Genomic DNA, 27,668 nt, shown 5'->3' with positions numbered 1-27,668 from the left:
CTGTTTAATAGGTAGTTCGGTGTTTGAACCTGACAGGTACCTTGGCCTCGAGTCTGTCCAAGATCTCCTGCCTTCTTTGTCTTTCCAGCCGCTCCTGTTCTTCCCTCTCTGCTTGAATGCGGGCCTCCTCTGCACAAGGAAAGGTACTTAGAAGGACATTTCAAAGTGTTCATAGTGCTTTCTTACTACCTTCCTCTCGTAGCCTTCTTTCCTCCTCCTCTTGCTTCAGCCTCGCCTTTTCTTTTTTGGTCAACTTGGGTCCCTTTTTGCCCTTTTCCCCATTGTAAACAACAATAAAACATTGGTAAAGAGCATTAGTGCTGCAGAAAATCATACTGATTGTATTACAGTGGTGGTCAAAAGTGTACATACACTTGTAAAGAACATCATGTCATGGCTGTCTTGACTTTCCAATCATTTCTACAACTCTTATTTTTTTGTGATGTAGTGATTAGAGCACATGGTTGTTGCTCACAAAAAAAAATCATGAAGTTTGCTTCTTTTATGAATTTATTATGGCTCTGCTGAAAATGTGAGGGTCAAAAGTATACATACAGCAATGTTAATATTTGCTTACATGTCCTTGGCAAGTTTCACTGCAATAAGGCGCTTCTGGCAATCTTGAATTTTTGACAAAATTGCTGCAGTTCAACTAAATATGTTGCTTTTCTGACATGGACATGTTTCTTCAGCATTGTCCACACCTTTAAGTCAGGACTTTGGGAAGGCCATTCTAAAATCTTCATTCTAGCCGGATTTAGCCATTCCTTTACCACTTTGGGGTCATTGTCCTGTTGGAACACCCAACTGCGCCCAAGACCCAACCTCATGGCTGATGGTTTTAGCTTGTCCTGAACAATTTGGAGCTAATCCTCCTTTGTCATTGTCCCATTTAAAGCAACAGTTCCTTTGGCAGCAAAACAAGCCCAGAGCATAATACTACCGCCACCATGCTTGACGGTAGGCCTGATGTTCCTGGGATTAAAGGCCTCACCTTTTCTCTTCCAAACATATTGCTGGGTATTGTGGCCAAACAGCTCCATTTTTGTTTCATCTGACCATAGAACTTTCCTCCAGAAGGCTTTATCTTTGTCCATGTGATGTCAGATGAAACAAAAATTACCACAATACCCAGCAATATGTTTGGAGGAGAAAAGGTGAGGCCTTAAATCCCAGGAACACCATCCCTACCGTCAAGCATGGTGGTGGTAGTATTTTGCTCTGAGCCTGTTTTACTGCCAATGGAACTGCTGCTTTACAGAGAGTAAATGGGAAAATGAAAAAGGAGGATTACCTCCAAATTCCTTAGGACTACCTAAAATCATCAGCCTTGGGCGCAGTTGGGTGTTCCAACAGGACAATGATCCCAAACACTCGTCAAAAGTGGTAAAGGAATGGCTAAATCAGGCTAGAATGAAGGATTTAGAATGGCCTTCCCAAAGTCCTGACTTAAACGTGTGGACAATGCTAAAGAAAAAAGTCCATGTCAGAAAAGCAACACATTTGCCCACATGTTCAGTAGAGCCATAATAAATACAGAAAAGAAGCAAACTTTATGTTTTTTGTGAGCAACAAGTATGTGCTCCAATCACTACATCACAAAAAAATGAGAGTTGTAGAAATGATTGCAAACTCCAGACCAGGGGTCACCAACGCGGTGCACCAGGTAGCCCGTAAGGACCAGATGAGTCGCCCGCTGGCCTGTTCTACAAATAGCTCAAATAGCAGCACTTACCAGTGAGCTGCCTCTATTTTTTAAATTGTATTTATTTACTAGCAAGCTGGTCTCACTTTGCTCGACATTTTTAATTCTAAGAGAGACAAAACTCAAATAGAATTTGAAAATCCAAGAAAAATATTTTAAAGACTTGGTCTTCACTTCATTTATTTTTTTACCGTGCTTAATTTATAACTTTCAGAAAGACAATTTTTGAGAAAAAATACCACCTTAAAAATTATTTTTGGATTTTTAAACACATATGCCTTTTTACCTTTTAAATTATTTCCTCTTCTTTCCTGAAAAATCAATGTTCAAGTATTTATTTATTTTTTTTGTAAAGAATAATAAATACATTTTAATTTAATTCTTCACTTTAGCTTATGTTTTTTCGACGAAGAATATTTGTGAAATATTTCTTCGAACTTATTATGATTAAAATTCAAAAAATTATTCTGGCAAATCTAGAAAAACTGTAGAATCAAATTTAAATCTTATTTCAAATTCTTTTGAATTTCTTTTAAAAATGTTCTTCTGGAAAATCGAGAAGAAATAATGATTTGTCTTTGTTAGAAATATAGCTTGGTCCAATTTGTTATATATTATAACAAAGTGCAGATTGGATTTTAACCTATTTAAAACATGTCATCAAAATTCTAAAATTAATCTTAATCAGGAAAAATTACTAATGATGTTCCATAATTTTTTTTTGAATTTTTTCAAAAAGATTCAAATTAGCTAGTTTTTATCTTCTTTTTTTTAGGTTGAACTTTGAATTTTAAAGAGTCGAAATTGAAGATAAACTATGTTTCAAAATGTAATTTTCATTTTTTTCGTGTTTTCTCCTCTTTTAAACCATTCAATTAAGTGTTTTTTTTCATCATTTATTCTCTACAATAAACCTTCCGTAAAAGGAAAAAAATGTACGACGGAATGACAGACAGAAATACCCTTTTTTTTTTAAATAGATTTATTTATTAAAGGTAAATTGAGCAAATTGGCTATTTCTGGCAATTTATTTAAGTGTGTATCAAACTGGTAGCCCTTCGCATTAATCAGTACCCAAGAAGTAGCTCTTGGTTTCAAAAAGGTTGGTGACCCCTGCTCCAAACAGCCATGACATCATGTTCTTTACAAGTTAATGTACACCTTTGACCACAACTGTATATGCTTTGTTGTGATATCAATCCATGTTTATTCATATAGCCCTAAATCACAAGTGTCTCAAAGGGCTGCACAAGCCACAACGACATCCTCGGTCACACAAGGGCAAGGAAAAACTCACATATACTGCAGAAGGTTAAAACAAGACAGGTGAGAAGAGACACACTGATAATTACATAAACATAACATATATATATATATTTTTTTGGTCATACCTTTTTCTTTGGAGCCTTTCATTCAAGTCACAGAAGATTTATAGAGCAGAGAATCCAAACCATGCAATTCCAGGTGGAAAAGGACAGTATTAGAGTATGAATTGTCCTCATTAAAAGGAAAAAAAAAAGACAAATTCAACTCACCATGATGAGGTATGTACACTTCTCTATGCATTGGGGGGAACTTAGAAAAATTAAATGTCACACTTTAAATGACTTAAATGACAATATAGTGTCCCGTAGACGTGCCATGCTAGTTTGGTGTTTACGCCAGTCAATCAAACTCCGCCCACCTTTCACTCATATGTTGTATTATTTAATTACATTTAGCGTATTTAGTTATAATCGCCGTAATTAAACCAAAATACCTTTTAATGTTCGCGTCTAGTTAACACGAAACTACCGCGTCCCGCGGCTGGTCTCCATGGTTACCACCACGCGCATGTCACTGCCGTAATGCTGTGCATAGTAACGCAGGAAAATTATGAGTCGCCACCGAAATCGACTTTTTTTTTTTTTTTTTGACATCCCCAATCACTTTTCCTTAGTAGAAACAAACACTATTCAAAGAGACCGCTGTTGTGTGTACGCTCGTACTTTAAATGAAATCAATAAAGCGGAAAAGGTCGCTTGTAGTTGTTCGTCCTTTATTTGGTAACATCCGCCCTGCTCCCAGATCCCGCGCATGCGCGCAGGAATCGCTCACTGCTTATTCCATAGACATCTTCTAAGGCAGTGTTTTTCAACCTTTTTTGAGCCAAAGCACATTTTTTGTGTTAAAAAAAATCCGGAGGCACACCACCAGCAGAAATCATTAAAAAACAAAACTCAGTTGACAGTAATAAGTCGTTGTCGCAATTGTTGGATGACTTTATTGCATAACCAAGCATGCATCAATATAGCTCTTGTCTCAAAGCAGTTGTACTGTCCCCACCTGTCACATTACACCCTGATTTATTTGGACTTGTTTTCTGTTTTCATGTGTGTAGTGTTTTACTTCTTGTCTTGCGCTCCTATTCTGGTGGCTTTTCCCTCTTTTTGGTATTTTCCTGTAGCAGTTTCATGTCTTCCCTTGAGCGATATTTACCGCATCAACTTTGTTATAGCAATCAAGAATATTTTATTGTTTTCATCCTTCTTTGTGGGGACATTGTTGATTGTCATGTCATGTTCCGATGTACATTGTGGACGCCGTCTTTGTTCCACAGTAAGTCTTTGCTGTTGTCCAGCATTCTGTATTTGTTTACTTTGTAGCCAGTTCAGTCTTAGTTTCGTTCTTCATAGCCTTCCCTAAGCTTCAATGCCTTTTTTTAGGGGCACTCGCCTTTTGCTTATTTTTGGTTTAAGCATAGGACACCTTTTTACCTGCACCCTGCCTCCCGCTGTTTCCGACATCTACAAAGCAACTTTGTGGGGACATTGTTGATTGTCATGTCCTGTTCGGATGTACATTGTGGACGCAGTTGTCACGCCAAATGTCTTCCCCCCCTACACCAACCCCCCCCCCCCCCATTTACTTCCGGGGTCATGATTATTACAGACGTTTTGTTAATGCTATATTATGAAAAATATAACGCTATATTATAAAAATAAATACTATATTATAAAAAAAAAAATTAAAAAACAATTTACAAACACAAACTATGGGATGACCCATTTACTTCCGGGGTCACGTTTCCTCTTATGTCATCTCATAGCTTGTGTTTGTAAATGTTTTTTTAATTTTTTTTTACAATATAGCATTAACAAAACGTCTGTATTTTTATAATATAGCGTTATATTTTTATATTATAGTGTTATATGTTTATAATATAGCGTTAACAAAACATCTGTATTAATCATGACCCCGGAAGTAAATGGGGGGGAAGGTTTTTGTAGGGAGAAGAAATTTGGCGTGACACCGTCTTTTTTCCACAGTAAGTCTTTGCTGTTGTCCAGCATTCTGTTTTTGTTTACTTTGTATCCAGTTCAGTCTTAGTTTTGTTCTTCATAGCCTTCCCTAAGCTTCAATGCCTTTTTTTAGGGGCACTCGCCTTTTGCTTATTTTTGGTTTAAGCACAAGACACCTTTTTACCTGCACCCTGCCTCCCGCTGTTTCTGACATCTACAAAGCAATTATCTATCTGCTGCCACCTACTGATATGGAATAGTATAACATGGTTACCCTCCCGAGCTCTAGACAGCACCGACCACTCAACAACAACACATTTGCAGACTATAATTACTGGTTTGCAAAAAAATATTTTTAACCCAAATAGGTGAAATTAGATCATCTTCCACGGCACACCAGACTGCATCTCACGGCATGGCACAGTGGTTGAAAAACACTGTTATAAGTCAGTGGTCCCCCAACCACCGGGCTCGATTGGTACCGGGCCGCAGAAGAATTATTTGATTTTTTTATTAAATCAACATAAAAAAACACAAGATACACTTACAATTAGTGCACCAACCCAAAAAACTCCCCTTTTCATGACAAAAAAAAAAGGCCCCAGGTGCATGTCTTTGGAGGTGGGAGGGGCCTATCCCCAGGTGCATGTCTTTGGAGGTGGGAGGAAGCCGGAGTACCCGTAGGGAACCCACGTAGTCAAGGGGAGAACATGCAAACTCCACACAGAAAGATCCCGGGCCCAGAATCGAACCCAGGTTCTTCGTATTGTGAGGCAGACGCACTAAACCCTCTTCCACCATGCTGCCCACATGTCATTATGTTATGGATAATTCTATGTTGTCATTTAAACCTGTTAAATTAGTGTTTGGTTTTAAAATGAATAAACCATCCCTGGCACTGTTTTTACCGTTATCGTTGATCTTGTTTTTAATTTAATTTTTGTTATTATTTTTAGTTTTATTTTTTAAAACCTTTATTTACAATATCCAACATTTAAAAATAAAAGCAAATAAATAATAACCAAAAAAAGTAAAAAAAACATTAAGTTACTATTGGGGGCTTCGCAGAGGGGTTAGTGCGTCTGCCTCAACCCAGGCTCGGGATCTTTCTGTGTGGAGTTTGCATGTTCTCCCCGTGAATGCGTGGGTTCCCTCCGGGTACTCCGGCTTCCTCCCACCTCCAAAGACATGCACCTGGGGATAGGTTGATTGGCAACACTAAATGGTCCCTAGTGTGTGAATGTGAGTGTGAGTGTTGTCTGTCTATCTGTGTTGGCCCTGCGATGAGGTGGCGACTTGTCCAGGGTGTACCCCGCCTTCCGCCCGATTGTAGCTGAGATAGGCGCCAGCGCCCCCCGCTACCCCGAACGGGAATAAGCGGCAGAAAATGGATGGATGGATGGAAGTTACTATTGATCATAACAGAAGCTCCAAATACAGGTTTACGTCAGTGTTTGTTGTGGTTTGCAACACAATGAACGACGTACGGCAGGCTGCCATGACAGCCAGGACCAGTGAGGGCAGAGTCAAGACCTCCACATGATTACTTTATAAGTTCAATATATACACTTACCAGACCAACACGTCGACCTTGGTATGTTTATTTTTTTTTACCATTGTTTGCAAGACTTAGTTTGACCAGTTTAGATGCATGCGTGTGTTAAGATGCGCGGCAAACATGCTACTGGTTAGCTAAAGCTAACCCTTTGTCCTCTTTCTGTCTTCTTTCTCTCCCACGCTTTCTTTTTTTTGTTTTTACTGTTGATTTTTGTCGTTTCAGGGTTGTCATCCCTCCTCTCTCATGGCCAACGCACTAAGAAGTGAAGTTATTAGACTTTACAAAAATGTAAGGGTTAACATTGAGCGTCCTACTGTTTACTTCCGGTTTATGCACCGGAAGTGGTGTTGATGATGTTTTTTTTATTTGCAAAACCTTTATTTATAATCACCATTCACATGCAATCAAAGAAATAATAATAATCAAGACAAGTAAAAAACAGTAAAAATTACACAAGTGTTAACTTTTAGCGTCTTACTATTGTTTGTTTTACTTATTTTTTTTCAAAACCTTTATTCAGAATATTCAACATTTACATAGAATCAAAGAAATAATAATAATCAAAGCAAGTACAGAAACAGTACAAAACAGCGCCAGGGGGTTGTGAACTCAAAAAGAAATTAAAGAAGAATGCAATATGTGTGTGTGTATATATATATATATATATAGATGGATTAGAAAGTACTTTGTTGATCCCTGGGGGAAATTCAACACCACAGTTCACTTACAATAGACAATAAACACTTTGGTATTTTTTACATGTGAATAAAATAAATACAGCATTATTCACATGTGAATAACATAAATGCAGTCTATTATACAGCATTATTCACATGTGAATAAAATAAATACAGTCTATTATACAGCATTATTCACATGTGAATAAAATAGTCTATTATACAGCATTATTCACATGTAAATAATATAAATACAGTCTAGTATATAGCATTATCCACATGTGAATAGCATAATTGCAGTCTATTATACAGCATTATTCACAAGTGAATAATATAAATAGTCTATTATACAGCATTTTCACATGTGAATAATATACAGTCTATTACACAGAATTATTCACATGTGAATAACATAAATACAGTCTAATATGCAGCATTATTTACACGTGAATAACATATATACAGTCTATTATACAACATTATTCACATGTGAATAATATACAGTCTATTATACAGTATTATTCACATGTGAATAATATAGCCTATTATACAGCATTATTCCATCCATCCATCCGTTTTCTACCGCGTATTCCCTTTGGGGTCACGGGGGCACTGGTGCCTATCTCAACTACAATCGGGTTGAAGGCGATTTACACCCTGGACAAGTCCCCATCTCATCACAGGGCCAACACAGATAGACGGACAACATTCACACTCACATTCACACACGAGGGACCATTTAGTGTTGCCAATCAACCTATCCCCAGGTGCATGTCTTTGGAAGGGGGAGGAAGCCGGAGTACCCGGAGGGAACCCACGCAGTCACGGGGAGAACATGCAAACTCCACACAGAAAGATCCCGAGCCCGGGATTGAACCCTTGAACCCAGGATTACTCAGGACCTTCGTATTGTGAGGCAGACGCACTAACCCTTCTCCCACCATGCTGTCCCAGCATTATTCACATGTGAATAATATAAATACAGTCTATTGTACAGCATTATTCACATGCGAATAACCTAAGTACAGTCTATTATAAAGCATTATTCACATGTGAATAATATAAATACAGTCTATTATACAGCATTATTCACATGTGAATAATATAAATACAATATACATTTACAGTACATATACAGTCAAAAGGAACAAAAGCATTATATAGTGTGATGGCTGTCGGCATGAAGGACTTTACACATATGTACTGTATATATGTGTGTAAAGCCATATGCTCACACAAGTCATGTAAATAATTCCAAATTTGGAGCACAGCATCATAATTTTAACAGTTTTTTGGTTGTTAGAATTAAAAAGTTTTTTAAAGTACATTTCTAATTATTTTTTAAAGGTGCTAAAAACAGGTCGGGTACTGAGAAACTTGCATTTATGAATATAAAACTTGTTTGCAAAGGTAAAATTCCTTTTCATTTTTTTCCTCATACTGTGTAAAATTCAAATAGCACATCTTTAAAACAAAGCACACATTTATTCATGAATATTGTCCAGGATGAAATGACAGATAGTGATGGAGTGCTTTCACAAGTCTAAAACAGGTGTTAAACAGTCATGGTACATAAGGTGCAGGTAACATCAATGTGCTGCTGGTATCTAACCATCACATTATTTACAGGTTAATAACCAGGAATGATCTGGGAAAGAATTTTCTTTGGCTTTGTTCGTATGTAAATACCTGTAAGGAAGAGGGCATGCTTTGACCTCGCAGATGTCACTCACAACATTATTCCAGAGCCCAAATTACACAGGAGACAAACACAATTATTTTGGAATAAGCTGTGGATTTTTCTGATTAAAACAAAGCTTCGGTGTTGATGATGTTTCTCGTGTGTCGAAAGCTCCTGTATCTTGGTCGGGACTACCCTGAAGGATCGGCCTTTTTCCGACAGCGCCTTAAGTCGGCCTTCGTGAAGAACAAAGACGTGACGGACCCGGAACAGATCAGGAAACTTGTGGGGCGTGGGGAGTTTGTCATCAAGGAGCTGGAGGCTCTTTACTTCCTCAAGAAATACCGAGCCATGAAGAAGAGGTATTATGAACCGGAAGAGTAATTACTCAACAATCAAGAAGCCACAATCATGGCTTTGAATGTGACCCAAATGAACATTTTACTGTCACACATAGTTTGAATTATGTTAGTGCCAAGAAAACAGCCGTCCAGCCATAACATCTCCACAGGTGTATTGTCATATTTGTACAAGGAAATCTGTGTGGGATAAATGTATGTAAATGCAAATGTGCAAGTACGGTTTCTATAGTACTGTTTCTCAAAATGTTTTCACCAAGTACCACCTCAGAAAAAACTCTCCAAGTACCGCCATGATCACCACAGTATCAGAATCGGAATCAGGAATTCTTTAATAATCCCCGAGGGGAAATAAACATTTTCAGCACAATCCCATTCAAGAGCAGAGAAATATTACAAGGAGACAGAACAGGATCAAACATTACAGGGAGACAGAACAGGATCAAACATTACAGGGAGACAGAACAGGATCAAACAGTACAGGAAGACAGAACAGTATCAAACAGTACAGGAAGACAGAACAGGATCAAACATTACAGGGAGACAAAACAGGATCAAACAGTACAGGGAGACAGAGCAGGATCAAACAGTACAGGGAGACAGAACAGGATCAAACAGTTCAGGGAGACAGAACAGGATCAAACATGACGGAGACAGAACAGGAACAATACAGTACAGGGAGACAGAATCGGATTAAACATTAAAAGGAGACAGAACAGGATCAAACATTACAGGGAGAGAACAGGATCAAACATTAAAGGGAGACAGAACAGGATCGCTGATGGGTCTGCCAACATCTGGCACCCCTTATAAAAATGGTGAGAGATAGGTAAACGCTGGGGGCGGTGAGAAGAAAAAAAAGATTCAGTCCAAGCCTGGGCCCCTGGAGAGGGGATCCAGACTGAGGCCAAGGGGGAAAAAAACTCATAGCCATAGCACACATAAACATGTGTAAGAGGGAAATATCAAAGGACATTAAAGACATTAAAAGAGCGGAGCTGATGCAACCAGACATTTTTACATACAGCTACAAAAGTAAAACAACAACAAAATACAAAAAAAATCATATACACTGTGGTGTCCCATGCCATGGTCTGCTGGGGTGGGGGGAGTATGGCCAACAAAGCAACCAAGACAGCCGACTCAACCCTCGGCCGCCCACCAATTCTCGGCCAGTGTCCAGTCCAGCGAGGATACGTCCAAGTAGACCGAGGTGTTCGATACCTGCTCATTCAGCCAAGACACCGTGAAACTTGTCCAGCTCCGCAGTCCTGTCTCTTCATCCACATCTTCTCCGGTCTCTCCAAACGGACTCTGGTGTGACAGAGACCCAGCAGCTGGTCTCCATGGCCAAAAGGCAGATCCAGAAGTCCACAAAGAAAGCACCGCAGAAGTCACCGAAGTGCCACCCCTTGTCACACAGTGCCAAAAGGGTCCCCAACCAAAAGGCAAAAAAAACCCCACATGAAAACAAGAGTAGCATAGTACACCTAAGTATTGATTTAAAAAACAAAGTAGAGGTTTTAATTCTTCTGAATGACTCTCAATTCTTATTCATAACATTTTCTAATCGATTTAAAAAAAAAAAAGAAACATTTTTTTATTTTTTTTTTTACAAATGTGTCCTGTCCAGGCACCCAGACAAATCATATAGTTGATGTAGAGCATGGGTGTCAAACATAAGGCCTGCATAAGAACAGGTTTTATCCGGCCCGCGGGATGAGTTTGCTAAGTATAAAAAATGGGCCGAAATTTTTGAATGAAAGAAACTGTTGTACTAAATGTGTCCACTAGATGTCAAAATAGCAATCCTTTGTATCTTTGCAAATGATGCTACATACTGTATGTTAGTGGGAAATGAGCAAACTACATAAATAACATCCTATAATTTGATTTTTTGTATTACTTTTTTTATCTTGATATATTGAAAATGAACACCAATGAGTTGACTGATGAACATGATCACATAACTTATTCCAAGAGTATAAATAAGGACACATCAAGGTAGAATACTACTAACCACAACATGTAAGTGTGAAAAAACAACAATATTACAATTTGTGCATTTTCAGAATGTACTTGTTCTATTTTTAAAACAAAAAAATTCTGAATTTGTCTTTATTTTGAAGTAATCGAACCGTGATTTTACCAGTTCGGCCCACTTGTGAGTAGATTTTTCTCCATGTGGCCCCGGATCTAAAATGAGTTTGACACCTCTTATGTAGATGATCTATATCTGCTGTACACTTTTACTTTGAAAAAGAGAACTCTTGGATACTTTTCTGTTGCCTTATTTGTATGTGACTTTATTAAATGTTTTAAGTATAATTTTATTCAACAAAGCAAGTTTCCTTTGAAGTAATACAGAAATGTATCACAGCTGTTTGTCTATTTTATGGAGAAATATAATTAATCATAGAACTGGCACTCAATGTTATTAAAATTACAGATATAATTTATTAATATAAATATCATTGATTATGAATGGAGTTGAATCATGTGGTGCCCAAAGATTCACAGCCCGATTAATAAGAATAATTCATATTTTTGGCCACTGTAACTTTACACAGTTTGAACAGTAACACTGTGTTTGAGTATAATAACACATTGGTCGATTAAACCAGCAATTGCAATTTGACAATAAAAAAAAATGTGGTACTTTGAATAAACACATTATTAAACCCAATTGGTTAATACCACTTTAAAACGATGGCTGGTAGCACAGAACATTTACGATGCAGGCACCTTCCGTGGCGCTAAGTCCAGCTCAACGTCGCAGAATGCGAGGTTAATGTTGCCAAGGTTTTTCTCGTCGTCTTGGTGAAGATTACAGCTTCCTGCGACACGCTTATAGGGGACAATCAGATATTGAAATTATTGCAAGGTGGGATTTTACAGTTGCGATCAAAAGTGTACGTACACTTGTAAAGAACATCCTGTCATGGCTGTTTTGACTTTCCAATCATTTCTACAACTGTTATTTTTTTTAGGATGTAGGGATTGGAGCACATACTTCTTGCTCACAAAAAACATTCATGAAGTTTGCTCCTTTTATTTATTACGGGTCTACTGAAAATGTGAGGGTCTAAAGTATACAATGTTAATATTTGCTTACATGTCCCTTGGCAAGTTTCACTGCAATAAGGCGCTTTTGGTAGCCATCCACTGTCAATACTTGGACTATGAGGTGGTTGTTTTCCCGAGATGCAAGTGAACTTGGACCGGGGATGGCATAAAGGTAAAGGCATCTTTTATTTTAACACTATAACTGCACTAAAAAGGCAAACAAAAGGCGCGCACAATAGCGGTACAAAAACTTGGCTGTGAAAACAAAACTCGCACTAAGGCAAAACTATGAACATAAAACAAAAACTTGCACTTTGGCATAAATAAAGAGAAAACTTACATGGAACGGAACGAGAACGGGGCATGGATTACAGGGTGCATAGCAGGTGATCGAGGGTGATGTTGCCCGAATGAACAACAGAAACAGACAGGCTTAAATAATACTGTGGTGATTAGTGAAAACAGGTGTGAAACATGAGGACAGGTGAAAATTAATGGGTAGTCATGGTGACAAAACAAACCAGGAAGTGCAAAAACGGGAACTGAGTGGCCAAAAAGCAAACAGAACATGACTAAAACAAAACGTGATCACATAGACATGGCATCCAGAAGCTTCTGCTTGCATTTTTCACCACAAAATTGCTGCAGTTCAGCTAAATGTGTTGTTTTCTGACATGCACTTGTTTCTTCAGCATTATCCACACTTTTAAGTCAAGACTTTGGGAATGCCATTCTAAAACCTTCGTTCTAGCCCGATTTAGCCATTCCTTTACCACTTTTGACCTGTGTTAGGGGTCATTGTCCTGTTGGAACACCCAACTGCGCCCTAGACCCAACCTCCAGGTTGATGATTTTAGCTTGTCCTGAAGAATTTGGAGCTAATCCTCCTTTTTTATTGTCCCATTTAAAGAAGCAGTTCGATTGGCAGCAAAACAGGCCCAGAGCATAATACTACCACCACCGTGCTTGACAGTAGGCCTGGTGTTCCTGGGATTAAAGGCCTCACCTTTTCTCCTCCAAACATATTGCTGGGTATTGTGGCCAAATAGCTCCATTTTTGTTTCAACTGACCACAGAACTTTCCTCCAGAAGGTCTCGTCTTTGTCCATGTGATTTCAGTTGAAACAAAAATGGAGCTGTTTGGCCAGAATACCCAGCAATATGTTTGAAGGAGGAAAGGTGAGGCCTTTAATACCAGGAACACCATCCTATTGTCAAGCATGGTGGTGGTAGTATTATGCTCTGGGCCTGTTTTGCTGCCAATGGAACTGCTGCTTTACAGAGAGTAAATGGGACAATGACCTCCAAATTGTTCAGGACAAGCTCAAATCATCAGGCCGGAGATTGGGTCTTGGGCGTAGTTGGGTGTTCAAACAGGACAATGACCCCAAACACAGGTCAAAAGTGTTAAAAGAATGGCTAAATCAGGCTAGAATGAAGGGTTTTAGAATGGCCTTCCCAAAGTCCTGACTCAAAGGTGTGGACAATGCTGAAGAAACAAGTCCATGTCAGACAAGCAACACATTTAGCTGAACTGCAGCAATTTTGTGGTGAAAAATTATGTTGTTCATTCTGGCAACATCAGCCTCGATCACCTGCTACGCACCCTGTAATCCATGCCAATGATCCATGTCTCGTTTCGTTCCATGTAAATTTTCTCGTTATTTATGCCACAGTGCAAGTTTCTGTTTTATGTTCATAGTTTTGCCTTAGTGCGAGTTTTGTTTTCACAGCCAAGTTTTTGTACTGCCATTATGCGCGCCTTTTGTTTGCCTTTTTAGTGCAGTTATAGTGTTAAAATAAAACATGTATTTACCTTCATGCCAGCTACGATCCAATTTCACTTGCATCTCGGGAAAACAACCACCTCGTAGTCAATTATTGACAGTGGATGGCTACCAAAAGTGCCTTATTGCAGTGAAACTTGCCAAGGGACATGTAAGCAAATATTAACATTGTATACTTTTGACGCTCACATTTTCAGTAGACCCATAATAAATAAAAGGGGCAAACTTCATGAATGTTTTTTTGAGAGCAACAAGTATGTGCTCCAATCACTACATCACAATAAAATAAGAGTTGTAGAAATGATTGGAAACTCCAGACAGCCATGACATCATGTTCACTACAAGTGTATGCACAATTTTAACCAGGATTGTACATACCTTCAATATGGAGAAGAGACAGGTGTCCTTTTTCCTGAAGATCAGCCTTGATTCCACTTTGTGCTTCCAACCTCCTGGAGTCATAAAGCATAACGTTTGTTCTTTTGTTTTGCATGTATAAAATGGTGGAGTAGCAGTACCTGTGCAAAGGCTGACTAGAAGGCCCACCATGACGGTGGTTATGGTCCCAATGGGGCTGAAGTAAAGGTAGGACACGGAGTACCAGCTATCTGCCAGCAGGTTCCTTCTAGAAGGGGAACAAAATACAAACTAGGGTTGTCCCCATACCAATATTTTGGTACCGGTACCAAAATGTATTTCGATACTTTTCTAATTAAAGCGGACCACAAAACATGTCATTATTGGCTTTATTTGAACAAAATAATGTGAGTGTACATGAAACATATGTTTATTATTGTCATTTAGTTCTTAAATAAAATAGACAACTTGTCTTTTAGTAGTAAGTAAACAAACAAACAGACTCCTTATTAGTCTGCAGTAACATATTGTGTCATTTATACACCTATTATTTTCTACACATTATGAGGGACAAACTGTAAAAATTGATTATTAATCCACTTGTTCATTTACTGTTAATATCTGCTTATTTTCTATTTTAACATGTTCTATCTACACTTCTGTTAAAATACTGTATGGACCGGTATGTTTCAGAGGCAGTATCGCACCGAAAATGATTCATTAGTATCGCAGTACTATACTATTACCGGTATACCATACAACCATATAAGGGACAAACTGTAGAAAAACGAATTATTAATCTACTTGTTCATTTAGTGTTAATTTCTGCTTATTTTGTCTTTTAACATGCTCTATCTACACTTATGTTAAAATGTAATAATCACTTATTCTTCTCTTCTTTGATACTTGACATTAGTTTTGGATGATACCACACATTTAGGTGTCGATCCGATACAAAGTTGTTACAGGATCATACAACAAAATATAATAACTAATAAACCAATAATAATATGGTTAAGAAATACTGATGTAAAGGGTAGGTGTCGCGCTGTTTTCTGTTTTAACATGTTCGATCTACACTTCTGTTCAAAGTAATAATCACTTATTATTCTCTTCTTTGATACTTGACATTAGTTTTGGATAATACCACACATTTAGGTAGGGATCCGTTACCAAGTAGTTACAGGATCTTACAAAAAAAATATCTTATAAACCAATAATAATATGGTTAAGAAATACTGATGTAAAGGGTAGGTGTCGCGCTGTTTTCTGTTTTAACATGTTGTCTCTACACTTCTGTTCAAATTTAATAATCACATATTCTTTTATTTGATACTTGACATTAGTTTTGGATGATACCACACATTTAGGTATGGATCCAATACCAAGTAGTTACAGGATCTTACAATGAAATATAATACCTAATAAACCAATAATAATATTGTTAAGAAATACTGATGTAAAGGGTAGGTGTCGCGCTGTTTTCTGTTTTAACATGTTCGATCTACACTTCTGTTCAAATTTAATAATCACTTATTCTTCTCTTATTTGATACTTGACTTTAGTTTTGGATGATACCACACATTTAGGTATGGATCCGATACCAAGTAGTTACAGGATCTTACAATGAAATATAATACCTAATAAACCAATAATAATATGGTTAAGAAATACTGATGTAAAGGGTAGGTGTGGCACTGTTTTCTGTTTTAACATGTTCTATCTACCCTTCTGTTACAATGTAATAATCACTTACTCTTCTCTTCTTTGATACTTTACATTAGTTTTTGATGATACCACACATTTAGGTGTAGCTCCGATAATCAGTCGTTACAGGATCATACAATAAAATGTAATACCTAATAAACCAATAATAATATGGTTAAGAAATACTGATGTAAAGAGTAGGTGTCGCCCTGTTTTGTGTTTTAACATGTTCTATCTACACTTCTGTTAAAATGTAATAATCACTTATTCTTCTCTTATTATTTACTTGACATTAGTTTTGGATGATACCACACATTTAGGTATGGATCCGATACCAAGTAGTTACAGGATCTTACAATGAAATATAATACCTAATAAACCAATAATAATATGGTTAAGAAATACTGATTTAAAGGGTAGGTGTCGGCCTTTTTTCTGTTTTAACATGGTCTATCGACACTTCTGTTACAATGTAATCATCACTTACTCTTCTCTTCTTTGATACTTGACATTAGTTTTGGATGATACCACACATTTAGGTGTCGATCCAATACCAAGTCGTTACAGGATCATACAATAAAATAATAATATGGTTAAGAAAACACTGATGTAAAGGGTAGGTGTTGCGCTGTTTTCTGTTTTAACATTTTTTATCTACACTTCTGTTACCATGTAATAATCACTTACTCTTCTCTTCTTTGATACTTGACATTAGTTTTGGATGATACCACGCATTTAGGTGTCGATCCGATACCAAGTCGTTACAGGATCATACAATAAAATGTAATACCTAATAAACCAATAATAATATGGTCAAGAAATACTGATGTAAAGGGTAGGTGTCACGCTGGTTTCTGTTTTAACATGTTTAACTTCTGTTAAAATGTAATTATCACTTATTCTTCTCTTCTTTGATAGTGACATTAGTTTTGGACAATACCACACATTTAGGTATCGATCCGATACAAAGTAGTTGCAGGATCATACATTGGTCATATTAAAAGTCCTCATGTATCCAGGGATGTATTTACTGACTTTATAAACATAATACGAATTAAAAAAAAGGAAAACATATTTAGTGAAAATAAAAGATATTGATATAATCATAGTAGTATTGACTATTGTACTTGGTATCATTACAGTGGATGTCACGCGTAGATCCACCCATGGTGTTTGTTTACATTGTGACGCCGGTGAGCTATTGTATCCTCCTACGGTGTGTAGTGAAGCATGTTTAGCTCTTCCTCATCCTCCAGTGATAATGATACTTGTACAAAACTTACTTTATTTGTCGCCATGGAGGCCAGGATTAGTGATTTGGAAGTAACTAGCTCGCCATGTCTTAAAGCAGCTCTTCCTGAGGGTGTTTAACTTTTTACACCAAAATGCGTCCGTTCTCCCTTTTCTGTATGTGTCTGCTTGTAAGTACTCTGTGTGTGTGCGCTGCCAAACATGCTTCTCTGCTCGTAAAACCAGCAATGTCATGACTGTAGAAAAAATTATTTGGCAAACCGGTTCTTTTCAAACAGAGTATAGTACTGTTTTTGAGTCATTAGTACCGGTATATAATACTAGTAGCGGTATAATGTACAACCCTAGTAGATCTGGACTTGATTGAAGGTTCTCTTGTGCTGACGGTCACGTACCTGTCGCCACTGAGCCGCCCGGGGGAGGCGGCCATAGGGCTGGTGTGAGCAGGCGGGCCAGTGGAAGTCCAGTTGAAGGTGTCGAAGGTGCTGACATTGCAGCCCTGGGTGGTGAGCGGCAGGGGGCGGCTCATCTCGGGAGACGGCGGGTACATCTGGGCGCCGATGCCCACCCACAGGGACAAAACCAGGCCGGCCGCCAGCCCTGACAAAGCTCCCTGGGGGACATTCAAATCACCCACAGTGCCAAACAAGAACTCCCTTTAGAGATATTTGGAGCCGATATTCATTTGCAGTTAAAGTGATTTCAACATGACTAGTATACGTTAAAATGGTTTGATAACATTTTTTTACTAAACATACTAGTACCGACATGTTTTTTGCATCACTAATATTGTGTTTCATTTAGCAGCGAACAACATCAAACACCTTTTTTTGTGTGTCTAAGCGGAGCATTTCAAAATGTGGGAAAATTGGTAAAAAATATGGTATTTCTACATCAAAATAACTCACCATCTTCTCTATTTTATACAATCTCATACCAATTTAAGGATTTAATACATTAAATACTGAGTTTGAGTTTCCAATTTATTTCTACAACTCTTATTTTTTTGTGATGTAGTGATTGGAGCACATACGTGTTGCTCACAAAAAACATTCATGAAGTTTGCTTCTTTTATGAATTTATTATGGCTCTGCTGAAAATGTGAGGGTCAAAAGTATACATACAGCAATGTTAATATTTGCTTACATGTCCCTTGGCAAGTTTCACTGCAATAAGGCACTTCTGGCAAGTTTAAATTTTTTGACTAAATTGCTGCAGTTCAGCTAAATGTATTGCTTTTCTGACATGGACTTGTTTCTTCAGCATTGTCCACACCTTTAGGTCAGGACTTTGGGAAGGCCATTCTAAAACCTTCATTCTAGCCTGATTTAGCCATTCCTTTACCACTTTTGACGTGTATTTGGGGGTCATTGTGCTGTTGGAACACCCAACGGCGCCCAAGACCCAACCTCCGGGCTGATGATTTTAGCTTGTCCTGAACAATTTGGAGCTAATTGGGCGCAGTTGGGTGTTCCAACAGGACAATGACCCCAAACACACGTCAAAAGTGGTAAAGAAATGGCTAAATCAGGCTAAAATGAAGGTTTTAGAATGGCTTTCCCAAAGTCCTGACTTAAAGGTGTGGACAATGCTGAAGAAACAAGTCCATGTCAGAAAAGCAACACAATTAGTTGAACTGCAGCAATTTTGTGGTGAAAAATATAAGCAGAAGCTTGTGGATGGCTACCAAAAGCGCCTTATTGCAGTGAAACTTGCCAAGGGAAATGTAAACAAATATGAACATTGCTGTATGTATACTTTTGACCCTCACATTTTCAGTATAGCCATAATAAATTCATAAAAGAAGCAAACTTCATGAGTGTTTTTTGTGAGCAACAAGTATGTGCTCTAATCACTACATCACAAAAAAATAAGGGTTGTAGAAATGATTGGAAAGTCAAGACAGCCATGACATCATGTTCTTTACACGTGTATGTACACTTTTAACCAGGACTGTATGTGATGAGAGAGGTGGCTGACATCCCGTCCAACCAGCCTTCAAACTAGAAATTGTCAAGTTTCCTGCTGACGAACCCTGAAATATTGACAACATTTTAAATGAAAACAATTCTGCGCTCCTTCACGTAGACTTGAGACATATTTCAAGATGGCGCCGATTGTTATATTACAGAAAATATGAGATAGTGTGAGCTGCCACCTGCTCTTCCGATATAAGAACTATCCAACATATCAAGATATTTACACAAAGTTTGGATTTTTGCCAGATATCTTTTTTTAGTCTTCTTCGTGTCCATCCATCTTTGTTATTGGTGGCATGACGGAACATGAAACTCGTGGCGCTCCTTTAATGAGTCCACACTCCGAGCGTTGCGGACGGAAGCTTGTCAAGCGACCCCATCGCTGCGGAAGCGAAAATAAACAAAAGGGCAGGGAAAACGCCGGGAAAGAAGGCCAAAAACTGGATTTCCCTGGCTAAAATTGGAAGTTCTGACTCGTAAGCGAAGGAAATGCACTGGGTTAGGACAGTGAAAAAGGCGAGATATTTAACGTTGGTAAACTTTTTTTTTTGCAAATATCAGCTCATTTGGAATTTGATGCCCTGCAACATGTTTCACAAAAGCTGGAACAAGTGGCAAAAAAGACTGAGAAAAGTTGAGGAATGCTCGTCAAATACTTTTTTGGAACATCCCACAGGTGAACGGGCTTATTGGGAACAGGTGGGTGCCATGATTGGGTATAAAAGCAGCCTCCATGAAATGCTCACTCATTCACAAACAAGGACGGGGCAAGGTCACCACTTTGTCAACAAATGCCTGAGCAAATTATTGAAAAACAGCATTTCTCAAGCAGCTATTGCAAGGAATTTAGGGATTTCCCCGTCTACGCTCCGTAATATCATCAGAAGGTTCAGAGAATCTGGAGAAATCGTTGCACGTATGCCATGATATTACGCACCTTTGGATCCCTCAGTCGCTACCGCATCAAAAAGCCACATCTGTAAGTAAATGATATCACCACATGGGCTCAGGAACACTGCAGAAAACCACTGTCAGTAACTACAGTTGGTCGCCACATCTGTAAACTCTACTATGCAAAACCAACGCCATTTATCAACAACACCCAGAAGCGGCGTCTGCTTCGCTGGGCCCGAGCTCATATAAGATGGACTGATGCAAAGTGGAAAAGAGTTCTGTGGTCTGACGAGTCCACGTTTCCAATAGTTTTTGCAACGAATAGGAACAAAGAGGAAAAGAACCATCTGGATTGTTCTAGGCGCCAATTGTAAAAGGCAGCATGCGTGATGGTATGGGGGTGTATTAGTAAGCAAGGCATGGGTAACTTACACCTCTGTGAAGGTACCATTAATGCTGAAAGGAACATACAGGTTTTAGAGCAACATATTTTGTTAGCATGGACGCCCCTGCTTATTTCAGCAAGACGATGTCAAGCCAGGTGTTACAATCAATCAATCAATCAATGTTTATTTATATCTCAAAGGGCTGCACAAACCACAACGACATCCTCAGTAGAGCCCACATAAGGGCAAGGAAAAACTCACCCCAGTGGGACGTCGACAATGATGACTATGAGAAACCTTGGAGAGGACCTCATATGTGGGCAACCCCCCCCCTCCCCTAGGTGGATCTGATATTGTGAAAGTCCAATCCATAGTGGATCTAAGATAACCGTGAGAATCCAGACCAAAGTGGATCCAACAGCGTAGTAAAAGAGTGCAGGTACTAGACTGGCCTGCCTGTAGTATTCGAAAAAAAAAAAAAACGTTTTTCAGTTCGAATGTGAAATATCTTGTCTTTGCAGTCTATTCAATTGAATATAAGTTGAAAAGGATTTGTTGTGTTCTCTTTGTATTTACCATTTACACAACCTGACAACTTGACTAGTTTTGGCTTTTGTGGTTCAGTTGTAGATAATGGGTCACTCAGCTATTGACTCACTTTGGAGTTGGCGAGAGGACAGAGGAGGCCCAGAGAGAAGAGTCCAAGTAAAGGACCGCCCATGATGCCAAAGATGCTGATGGTGGCCTAGGGATGGACACAGTCACCCGGTGTTCAACTCGCACACATGATTATAGTCCAGCACTACCTGCAGTATTCCACCCATCAGCGAAGCCAGTCCTGCCATTCCCATGCACACCAGGCCGAACAAAAAGCCTGCGAATAACACGCTCAGACTCATTTCACACGTGCTCGATATTCCAAACCTACTCAGGGCCTTTGAGGTCCAAGCCAGCCGCCTGTCCGACATCTGCATGTGCGCTTTGATCAGGTCCTCCAGCGTCACTGCAGCCAGCGCATTGATGCTGGAAGACACTGTGCTGCAGGACATGTTAAACACACACATATATATATATATATATATATATATATATATATATATATATATATATATATATATATATATATATATATTTATATATATATATATATATATTTATATATATATATATATATTTATATATATATATATATATATATATATATATATATATATATATATATATATATTTATATATATATATATATATACATACAGTTGTGATCAAAATTATTCAACCCCCACACAATTTTGGTGTTTTAGCAAGTTGGACATTTATTCCGTATTTTGTTTATAGTCATATCAAATAAAGATGCATTAAATAGACAAATGCAACTTGAATTACAACATCATATTTTGTAACATACCAAACAGTGTCATTTCTCTTAATATCTCAATGACAAAATTATTCAACTCCTTGAAGATCATAACTCTTAAGAACAGAATTTGAATAAGGTCTTTTCAATCAGGTGTTGAAAACACCTGTAGATGTGATTAGAACCATAACGAGCAACAGTTAAACTGATTAAGTCTCACCTTAAAACTCATTTGTGTACTCTAGCCTTTAAATAGACTCCCTTTTTAGACCAGTTGATCTGCCGTTTCTTTTCTTTTTCTCCTATGTCCCACTCTCCCTTGTGGAGGGGGTCCGGTCCGATCCGGTGGCCATGTACTGCTTGCTTGTGTATCGGCTGGGGACATCTCTGCGCTGCTGATCCGCCTCCGCTTGGGATGGTTTCCTGCTGGCTCCGCTGTGAACGGGACTCTCGCTGCTGTGTTGGATCCGCTTTGGACTGGACTCTCGCGACTGTGTTGGATCCATTATGGATTGAACTTTCACAGTATCATGTTAGACCCGCTCGACATCCATTGCTTTCCTCCTCTCCAAGGTTCTCATAGTCATCATTGTCACCGACGTCCCACTGGGTCATTATTGTCACTGATGTCCCACTGGGTGTGAGTTTTCGTTGCCCTTATGTGGGCCTACCGAGGATGTCGTAGTGGTTTGTGAAGCCCTTTGAGACACTAGTGATTTAGGGCTATATAAGTAAACATTGATTGATTGATTGATTGATTGAGAAAGACTGTGACGCTCAGCTTCTTGTAGATGGTCAATGGTGTATTTGCAACATGGTGAAGTCCAGGGAGTGGTGAAAGAAGTCAAGAGAGGAGGTCATTTCTCTTCATAAGAAAGGGTATGGATATAAGAAAATAGCAAAGACATTACACATTCCAAGAGGCACAGTTGGGAGCATAATTCGCAAGTTTAAAGCTAAAGGCACAGTGGAAACACTACCTGGGCGTATTAAAAAGAGGAAGAGGAAGCGTACAGTGGTGAAAAACCCCCGGGTAACAGCTGAGGAACTACAACAGGACATTGCAGAGGGGGGAACGCAGGTTTCGTCCCAGACAATAAAGCGCGCACTAGGAGATGAAGGCCTCCATGCCAGAACTCCCAGGCGCACCCCACTTCTGACTACCAGGCACAGGGAAAATAGACTCCAGTATGCCAAAAATCATCTGGACAAACCCCAAAGGTTTTGGGAAACTGTTCTATGGAGTGATGAGACAAAACTGGAACTCTTTGGGCCTATGAATCAACGTTATGTCTGGAGGAGAAAAAAATGAAGCTTACATGTTAAGCATGGTGGGGGGTCAATCATGCTACGGGGCTGTTTCTCTGCCTCAGGTACCGGGAATCTCCAGCGCGTTCAAGGCATTATGAATTCTATTTCCTTGCAGGATATATTAGCGGCAAATGTCATGAAGTCAGTGACGAAGCTGAGGCTTGGGAGATGTTGGACCTTCCAACAGGACAAGGATCCCAAGCATACCTCCAAATCAACATCAGAGTGGTTGCAGAAGAAGGGCTGGAAGACTCTGGAGTGGCCTTCACAGTCGCCAGACCTAAATCCTATAGAAAAGCTGTGGTGGGACTTGAAGAAGGCAGTTGCAGCACGCAAGCCCAAGAATATGAATGAACTGGAGGCCTTTGCCCAAGAGGAATGGGCTAAAATACCTGTAGATGGTTGCAAGAAGCTTGTGTCCGGTTATGTATCACCTTTGAAGGATGTCATTACTGCCAAAGGGTGTTCTACTAAGTACTAAAGATGCATGTAACTAGGGGGTTGAATCATTTTGTCAATGAGATATTAAGAAAAATGTCCTTTTTTGGTATTTTGTAAAATACAGTGTTACAATTTAAGTTGCATTTGTCTATTTGACACATCTTCATTTGAAATGAATACAAACAAAATACGGAATATATGTCCAACTTGCTAAAACACCAAATTTGTGTGGGGGTAGACTAATTTTGATCACAACTGTATGTATGTATGTATGTATGTATATATATATATATATATATATATATATATATATATATATATATATATATATATATATATATATATATATATATATATACAGTCCTGGTCAAAAGTCCACATACACTTGTAAAGAACATCCTGTCATGGCTGTTGTCATGTGTTGCTTTTCCTGACATGGACTTGTTTCTTCAGCATTGTCCACACATTTAAGTCCGGACTTTGGGAAGGCCTTTCTAAAACCTTCATTCTAGCCTGATTTAACTATTCCTTTACCACTTTTGAGGTGTGTTTGGAGTCATTGTCCTGTTGGCCCAAGACCCAACCTCCAGGCTGATGATTTTAGCTTGTCCTGAACAATTTGGAGGTCATCCTCCTTTTTCATTTGACCATTTAATGCAGCAGTTCCATTGGCAGCAAAACAGACCCAGAGCATAATACTAAAGGCTCCAAACATATTGCTGGGTATTGTGGCCAAACAGCTCCATTTTTGTTTCATCTGACCACATAACTTTCCTCCAAAAGGTCTTATCTTTGTCCATGTGATGTCAGATGAAACAAACATTTTCAGTAGACCCATAATAAATTAATCTGACATCACATGCACAAAGATAAGACTGGAGGAAAGTTCTGTGGTCAGATGAAACAAAAAGTGGCCAAAGAAAGTTATATGGTTCTTTGACCACATAACTTTACTCCAGAAGGTCTTATCTTTGTCCATGCGATGTCAGATTAAAAACAAAAATGGAGCCGTTTGGCCACAATATGGAGAAGAAGAAAAAAAACATTTTTGTCCTCAAAATTCTGCACACAATACCCCATCGAGCGCATGGAGAGAATGCAGAGAGTGTGCAAAGCAGTAATCAGAGCAAATAAACTAAGAAAGAAAGAAAGGGTGGCTATTTTGAACTTTGAACTGAACTCTCGCGGCTGTGTTGGAGCCACTATGGATTGAACTTTCACAGTATCATGTTAGACCCGCTCGACATCCATTGCTTTCGGTCCCCTAGAGGGGGGGGGGGGGGGGGGGGGTTGCCCACATCTGAGGTCCTCTCCAAGGTTTCTCATAGTCAGCATTGTCACTGGCGTCCCACTGGATGTGAATTCTCCCTGCCCACTGGGTGTGAGTTTTCCTTGCCCTTTTGTGGGTTATTCCGAGGATGTCGTAGTCGTAATGATTTGTGCAGTCCTTTGAGACATTTGTGATTTGGGGCTATATAAATAAACATTGATTGATTGATTGATTGATATTTTGAAGAAACTAGAATACAAAACATATTTTCAGTTATTTCGCTTTTCTTGTCAAGTACATCACTCCTTGTGTGTTCATTCATAGTTTTGATGTGACAATCTACAATGTAAATAGTAGATAAAAACATATTGCTGGGTATTGTGACCAAACAGCTCAATTTGTGTTTCATCTGACCACAGAACTTTCCTCCATAAGGTCTTATCTTTGCCCGTGTGATGTCAGATGAAACAAATATTGAGGTGTTTGGCCACAATACCCAGCAATATGTTTTGGAGGAGAAAAGGTCAGCTCTTTAATCCCAGGAACACCATACCTACCGCCAAGCATGGTGGTGGTAGTATTATGCTCTGGGCCTGTTTTGCTGCCAATGGAAGTGGTCTTCAGAGGAGGATTAGCTCCAAATTGTTCAGGACAAGCTAAAAGCATTAGCCCGGAGGTCGGGTCTTGGGTGCAGTTGGGTGTTCCAACAGGACAATGACCTTAAACAAAGGTCAAAAGTTGTAAAGGAATGGCTAAATCAGATGATGACATGATGTTCTTTACAGGTGTACGTACACCTTTGACCAGGACTGTATATAATAAACACACGTTCAATCTTCTGGTTCCTTTGACACAAACCTCAGTGATCCGCTGTAAGCAGCTGCAACAAACAGTCCCGGAAGACCAGGATAGTCTCCCAAGATGTCCATCACCAAATATGGCATCAACTACCAAGAGCGAGATATCAGCAATTATTTGTATTTCCCCTTCAATAACACTTTCCTTGCTGTACGGAACCTGGTCTGGAGCAGACACCATGCCGGAGGTCCACGGGTCACAGGTCCTGTACAGCGAATAGAGACACATGCCTGCCAGGACTGAGGACAGCAAGACGCACCAGAGGCCTATCAGGTTGATGAACAGTGCCCTGGAGAGTAGAGGGAAACCTGAAGACATGAACAATTAAAAACACTCCCTGTATGGCGGTCTGAAACTCACAGTCGGGCCTGGGTGAGGCTCTTGCAAGAGATGTAGCGCTGGACCTGGGCCTGATTTATCCCGTAGATGCTGACCCAGACAAATGTCCCGCCGAAGGTTACGGTCCAGAAAGTGTGTCTCCTCAGTGGGTTTGGGTCAAAGCTGTTGAAACATGGTGTTGTGGGAGTGCGGCCGGACAACTTCTTTAATTTATTCCCGCGAAATGTCCCCGGTTCAACAAAGCACGCTTTCAAATTAATCTTAAACAGCAGGTGGTCTTGGAATGCTACATTTCTACTGCTGTCTTGTGGCCAATGTGAGTTTGAAGTAGTAGCAAAACCAAACAACCTTCCCTAGTCATAATGCAAAAAAATAAATAAAACCTAAGAAAAGTAAAGAGACATGGTCACACATAACACAGCCTGCTCACTGAACATTGTGGATATTATTTAAAAAAAAAAAAACGTCCAAACACCATAAAACAATTCAAAATGCCACCTGTTTAAATGTACTGCAGTGCATGATGGGAAAATGTAGAACACTATCTTCACACTTATCTATGTTTGGATCGTTTTAGCTGCTTGATATTTCTGATTGACACAAAATTTTAAGAAGATCGTCATAGAGGTGAACAAGGTTAGAGTCCAACTTTTACATACTTTTAATATCCAATTATATTATTGATATATCCATCATATTAATATAATATGTACACACACACTCGCATTTATACAGTGGGGCAAAAAAGTATTTAGTCAGCCAGCGATTGTGCAAGTTCTCCCACATAAAAGGATGACAGAGGTCTGTAATTTTCATCATAGGTACACTTCAACTGTGAGAGACAGAATATGAAAAAAAAAATCCAGGAATTCACATTATAGGAATTTTAAAGAATTTATTTGTAAATTATGGTGGAAAATAACTATTTGGTCACTTCAAACAAGGTAGATCTCTGGCTCTCACAGACCTGTAACTTCCTCTTTAAGAAGCTCTTCTGTCCTCCACCCGTTACCTGTATTAATGGCACTTGTTTGAACTCGTTAACTGTATAAAAGACACCAGTCCGCAGCCTCAAACAGTCAGACTCCAAACTCTACTATGGCCAAGACCAAAGAGCTATCGAAGGACACCAGGAAAATAATTGTAGACCTGCACCAGACTGGGAAGAGTGAATTTACAATAGGCAAGCAGCTTGGTGTGAAAAAAATCAACTGTGGGAGAAATTATCAGAAAATGGAAGACATACAAGACCACTGATAATCTCCCTCGATCTGGGGCTCCACGCAAGATCTCATCCCGTGGGGTCAAAATGATCATGAGAACGGTGAGCAAAAATCCCAGAACCACACGGGGGGACCCGGTGAATGACCTGCAGAGAGCTGGGACCAAAGTACCAAAGGTTACCAT

At 39.0% G+C, this 27,668-nt stretch overlaps 2 protein-coding genes and 1 long non-coding RNA gene across 3 annotated transcripts in view; 1 reads left to right on the top strand and 2 right to left on the bottom strand.

The window, feature by feature from the left end:
• Nucleotides 1-45: 45 nt before the first annotated feature.
• Nucleotides 46-3,733, bottom strand: LOC133559921 (uncharacterized). Its single transcript, XR_009808336.1, has 4 exons — nucleotides 3,241-3,733; nucleotides 3,097-3,111; nucleotides 190-271; nucleotides 46-129 (listed from the first exon to the last, which is right to left on the bottom strand). It is a non-coding gene; the product is annotated as an uncharacterized LOC133559921 (long non-coding RNA).
• Nucleotides 3,734-6,440: 2,707 nt separating this feature from the next.
• On the top strand, nucleotides 6,441-9,471 carry lyrm5a (LYR motif containing 5a). Its single transcript, XM_061914058.1, has 3 exons — nucleotides 6,441-6,580; nucleotides 6,767-6,832; nucleotides 9,074-9,471. The coding sequence occupies exons 2-3, from the start codon at nucleotides 6,788-6,790 to the stop codon at nucleotides 9,284-9,286; spliced, it is 258 nt and encodes an 85-aa protein (XP_061770042.1). The 5' UTR covers nucleotides 6,441-6,580; nucleotides 6,767-6,787; the 3' UTR covers nucleotides 9,287-9,471.
• A 1,839-nt stretch (nucleotides 9,472-11,310) lies between these two features.
• The window catches only part of slc5a8 (solute carrier family 5 member 8), a 31,083-nt gene continuing 14,725 nt past the window's right edge, over nucleotides 11,311-27,668 (bottom strand). Inside the window, exons 8-17 of the mRNA XM_061914060.1 lie at nucleotides 26,283-26,423; nucleotides 26,082-26,211; nucleotides 25,923-26,011; nucleotides 21,617-21,726; nucleotides 21,495-21,562; nucleotides 21,347-21,433; nucleotides 17,825-18,042; nucleotides 14,633-14,739; nucleotides 14,493-14,566; nucleotides 11,311-12,108 (exon numbers count right to left, since the gene is read on the bottom strand). Coding sequence (XP_061770044.1) covers nucleotides 11,992-12,108; nucleotides 14,493-14,566; nucleotides 14,633-14,739; nucleotides 17,825-18,042; nucleotides 21,347-21,433; nucleotides 21,495-21,562; nucleotides 21,617-21,726; nucleotides 25,923-26,011; nucleotides 26,082-26,211; nucleotides 26,283-26,423 — 1,141 coding nt within the window. The 3' untranslated portion in view covers nucleotides 11,311-11,991. The remainder of the gene's footprint in view (nucleotides 12,109-14,492; nucleotides 14,567-14,632; nucleotides 14,740-17,824; nucleotides 18,043-21,346; nucleotides 21,434-21,494; nucleotides 21,563-21,616; nucleotides 21,727-25,922; nucleotides 26,012-26,081; nucleotides 26,212-26,282; nucleotides 26,424-27,668) is intronic.

Source organism: Nerophis ophidion, linkage group LG10 (assembly GCF_033978795.1).
Source record: "Nerophis ophidion isolate RoL-2023_Sa linkage group LG10, RoL_Noph_v1.0, whole genome shotgun sequence".
Taxonomy (NCBI): Eukaryota; Metazoa; Chordata; class Actinopteri; order Syngnathiformes; family Syngnathidae; genus Nerophis; species Nerophis ophidion.
This window is presented reverse-complemented; position numbering and strand designations above follow the sequence as displayed.

What these genes read in the sequence shown, in the direction of transcription:
- lyrm5a (XM_061914058.1), top strand. Translation starts at nt 6,788, where the DNA reads ATGGCCAACGCACTAAGAAGTGAAGTTATTAGACTTTACAAAAAT. An exon ending in TTATTAGACTTTACAAAAAT is followed by an intron (nt 6,833 to 9,073) that starts GTAAGGGTTAAC and finishes GTGTGTCGAAAG; the next exon opens with CTCCTGTATCTTGGTCGGGA.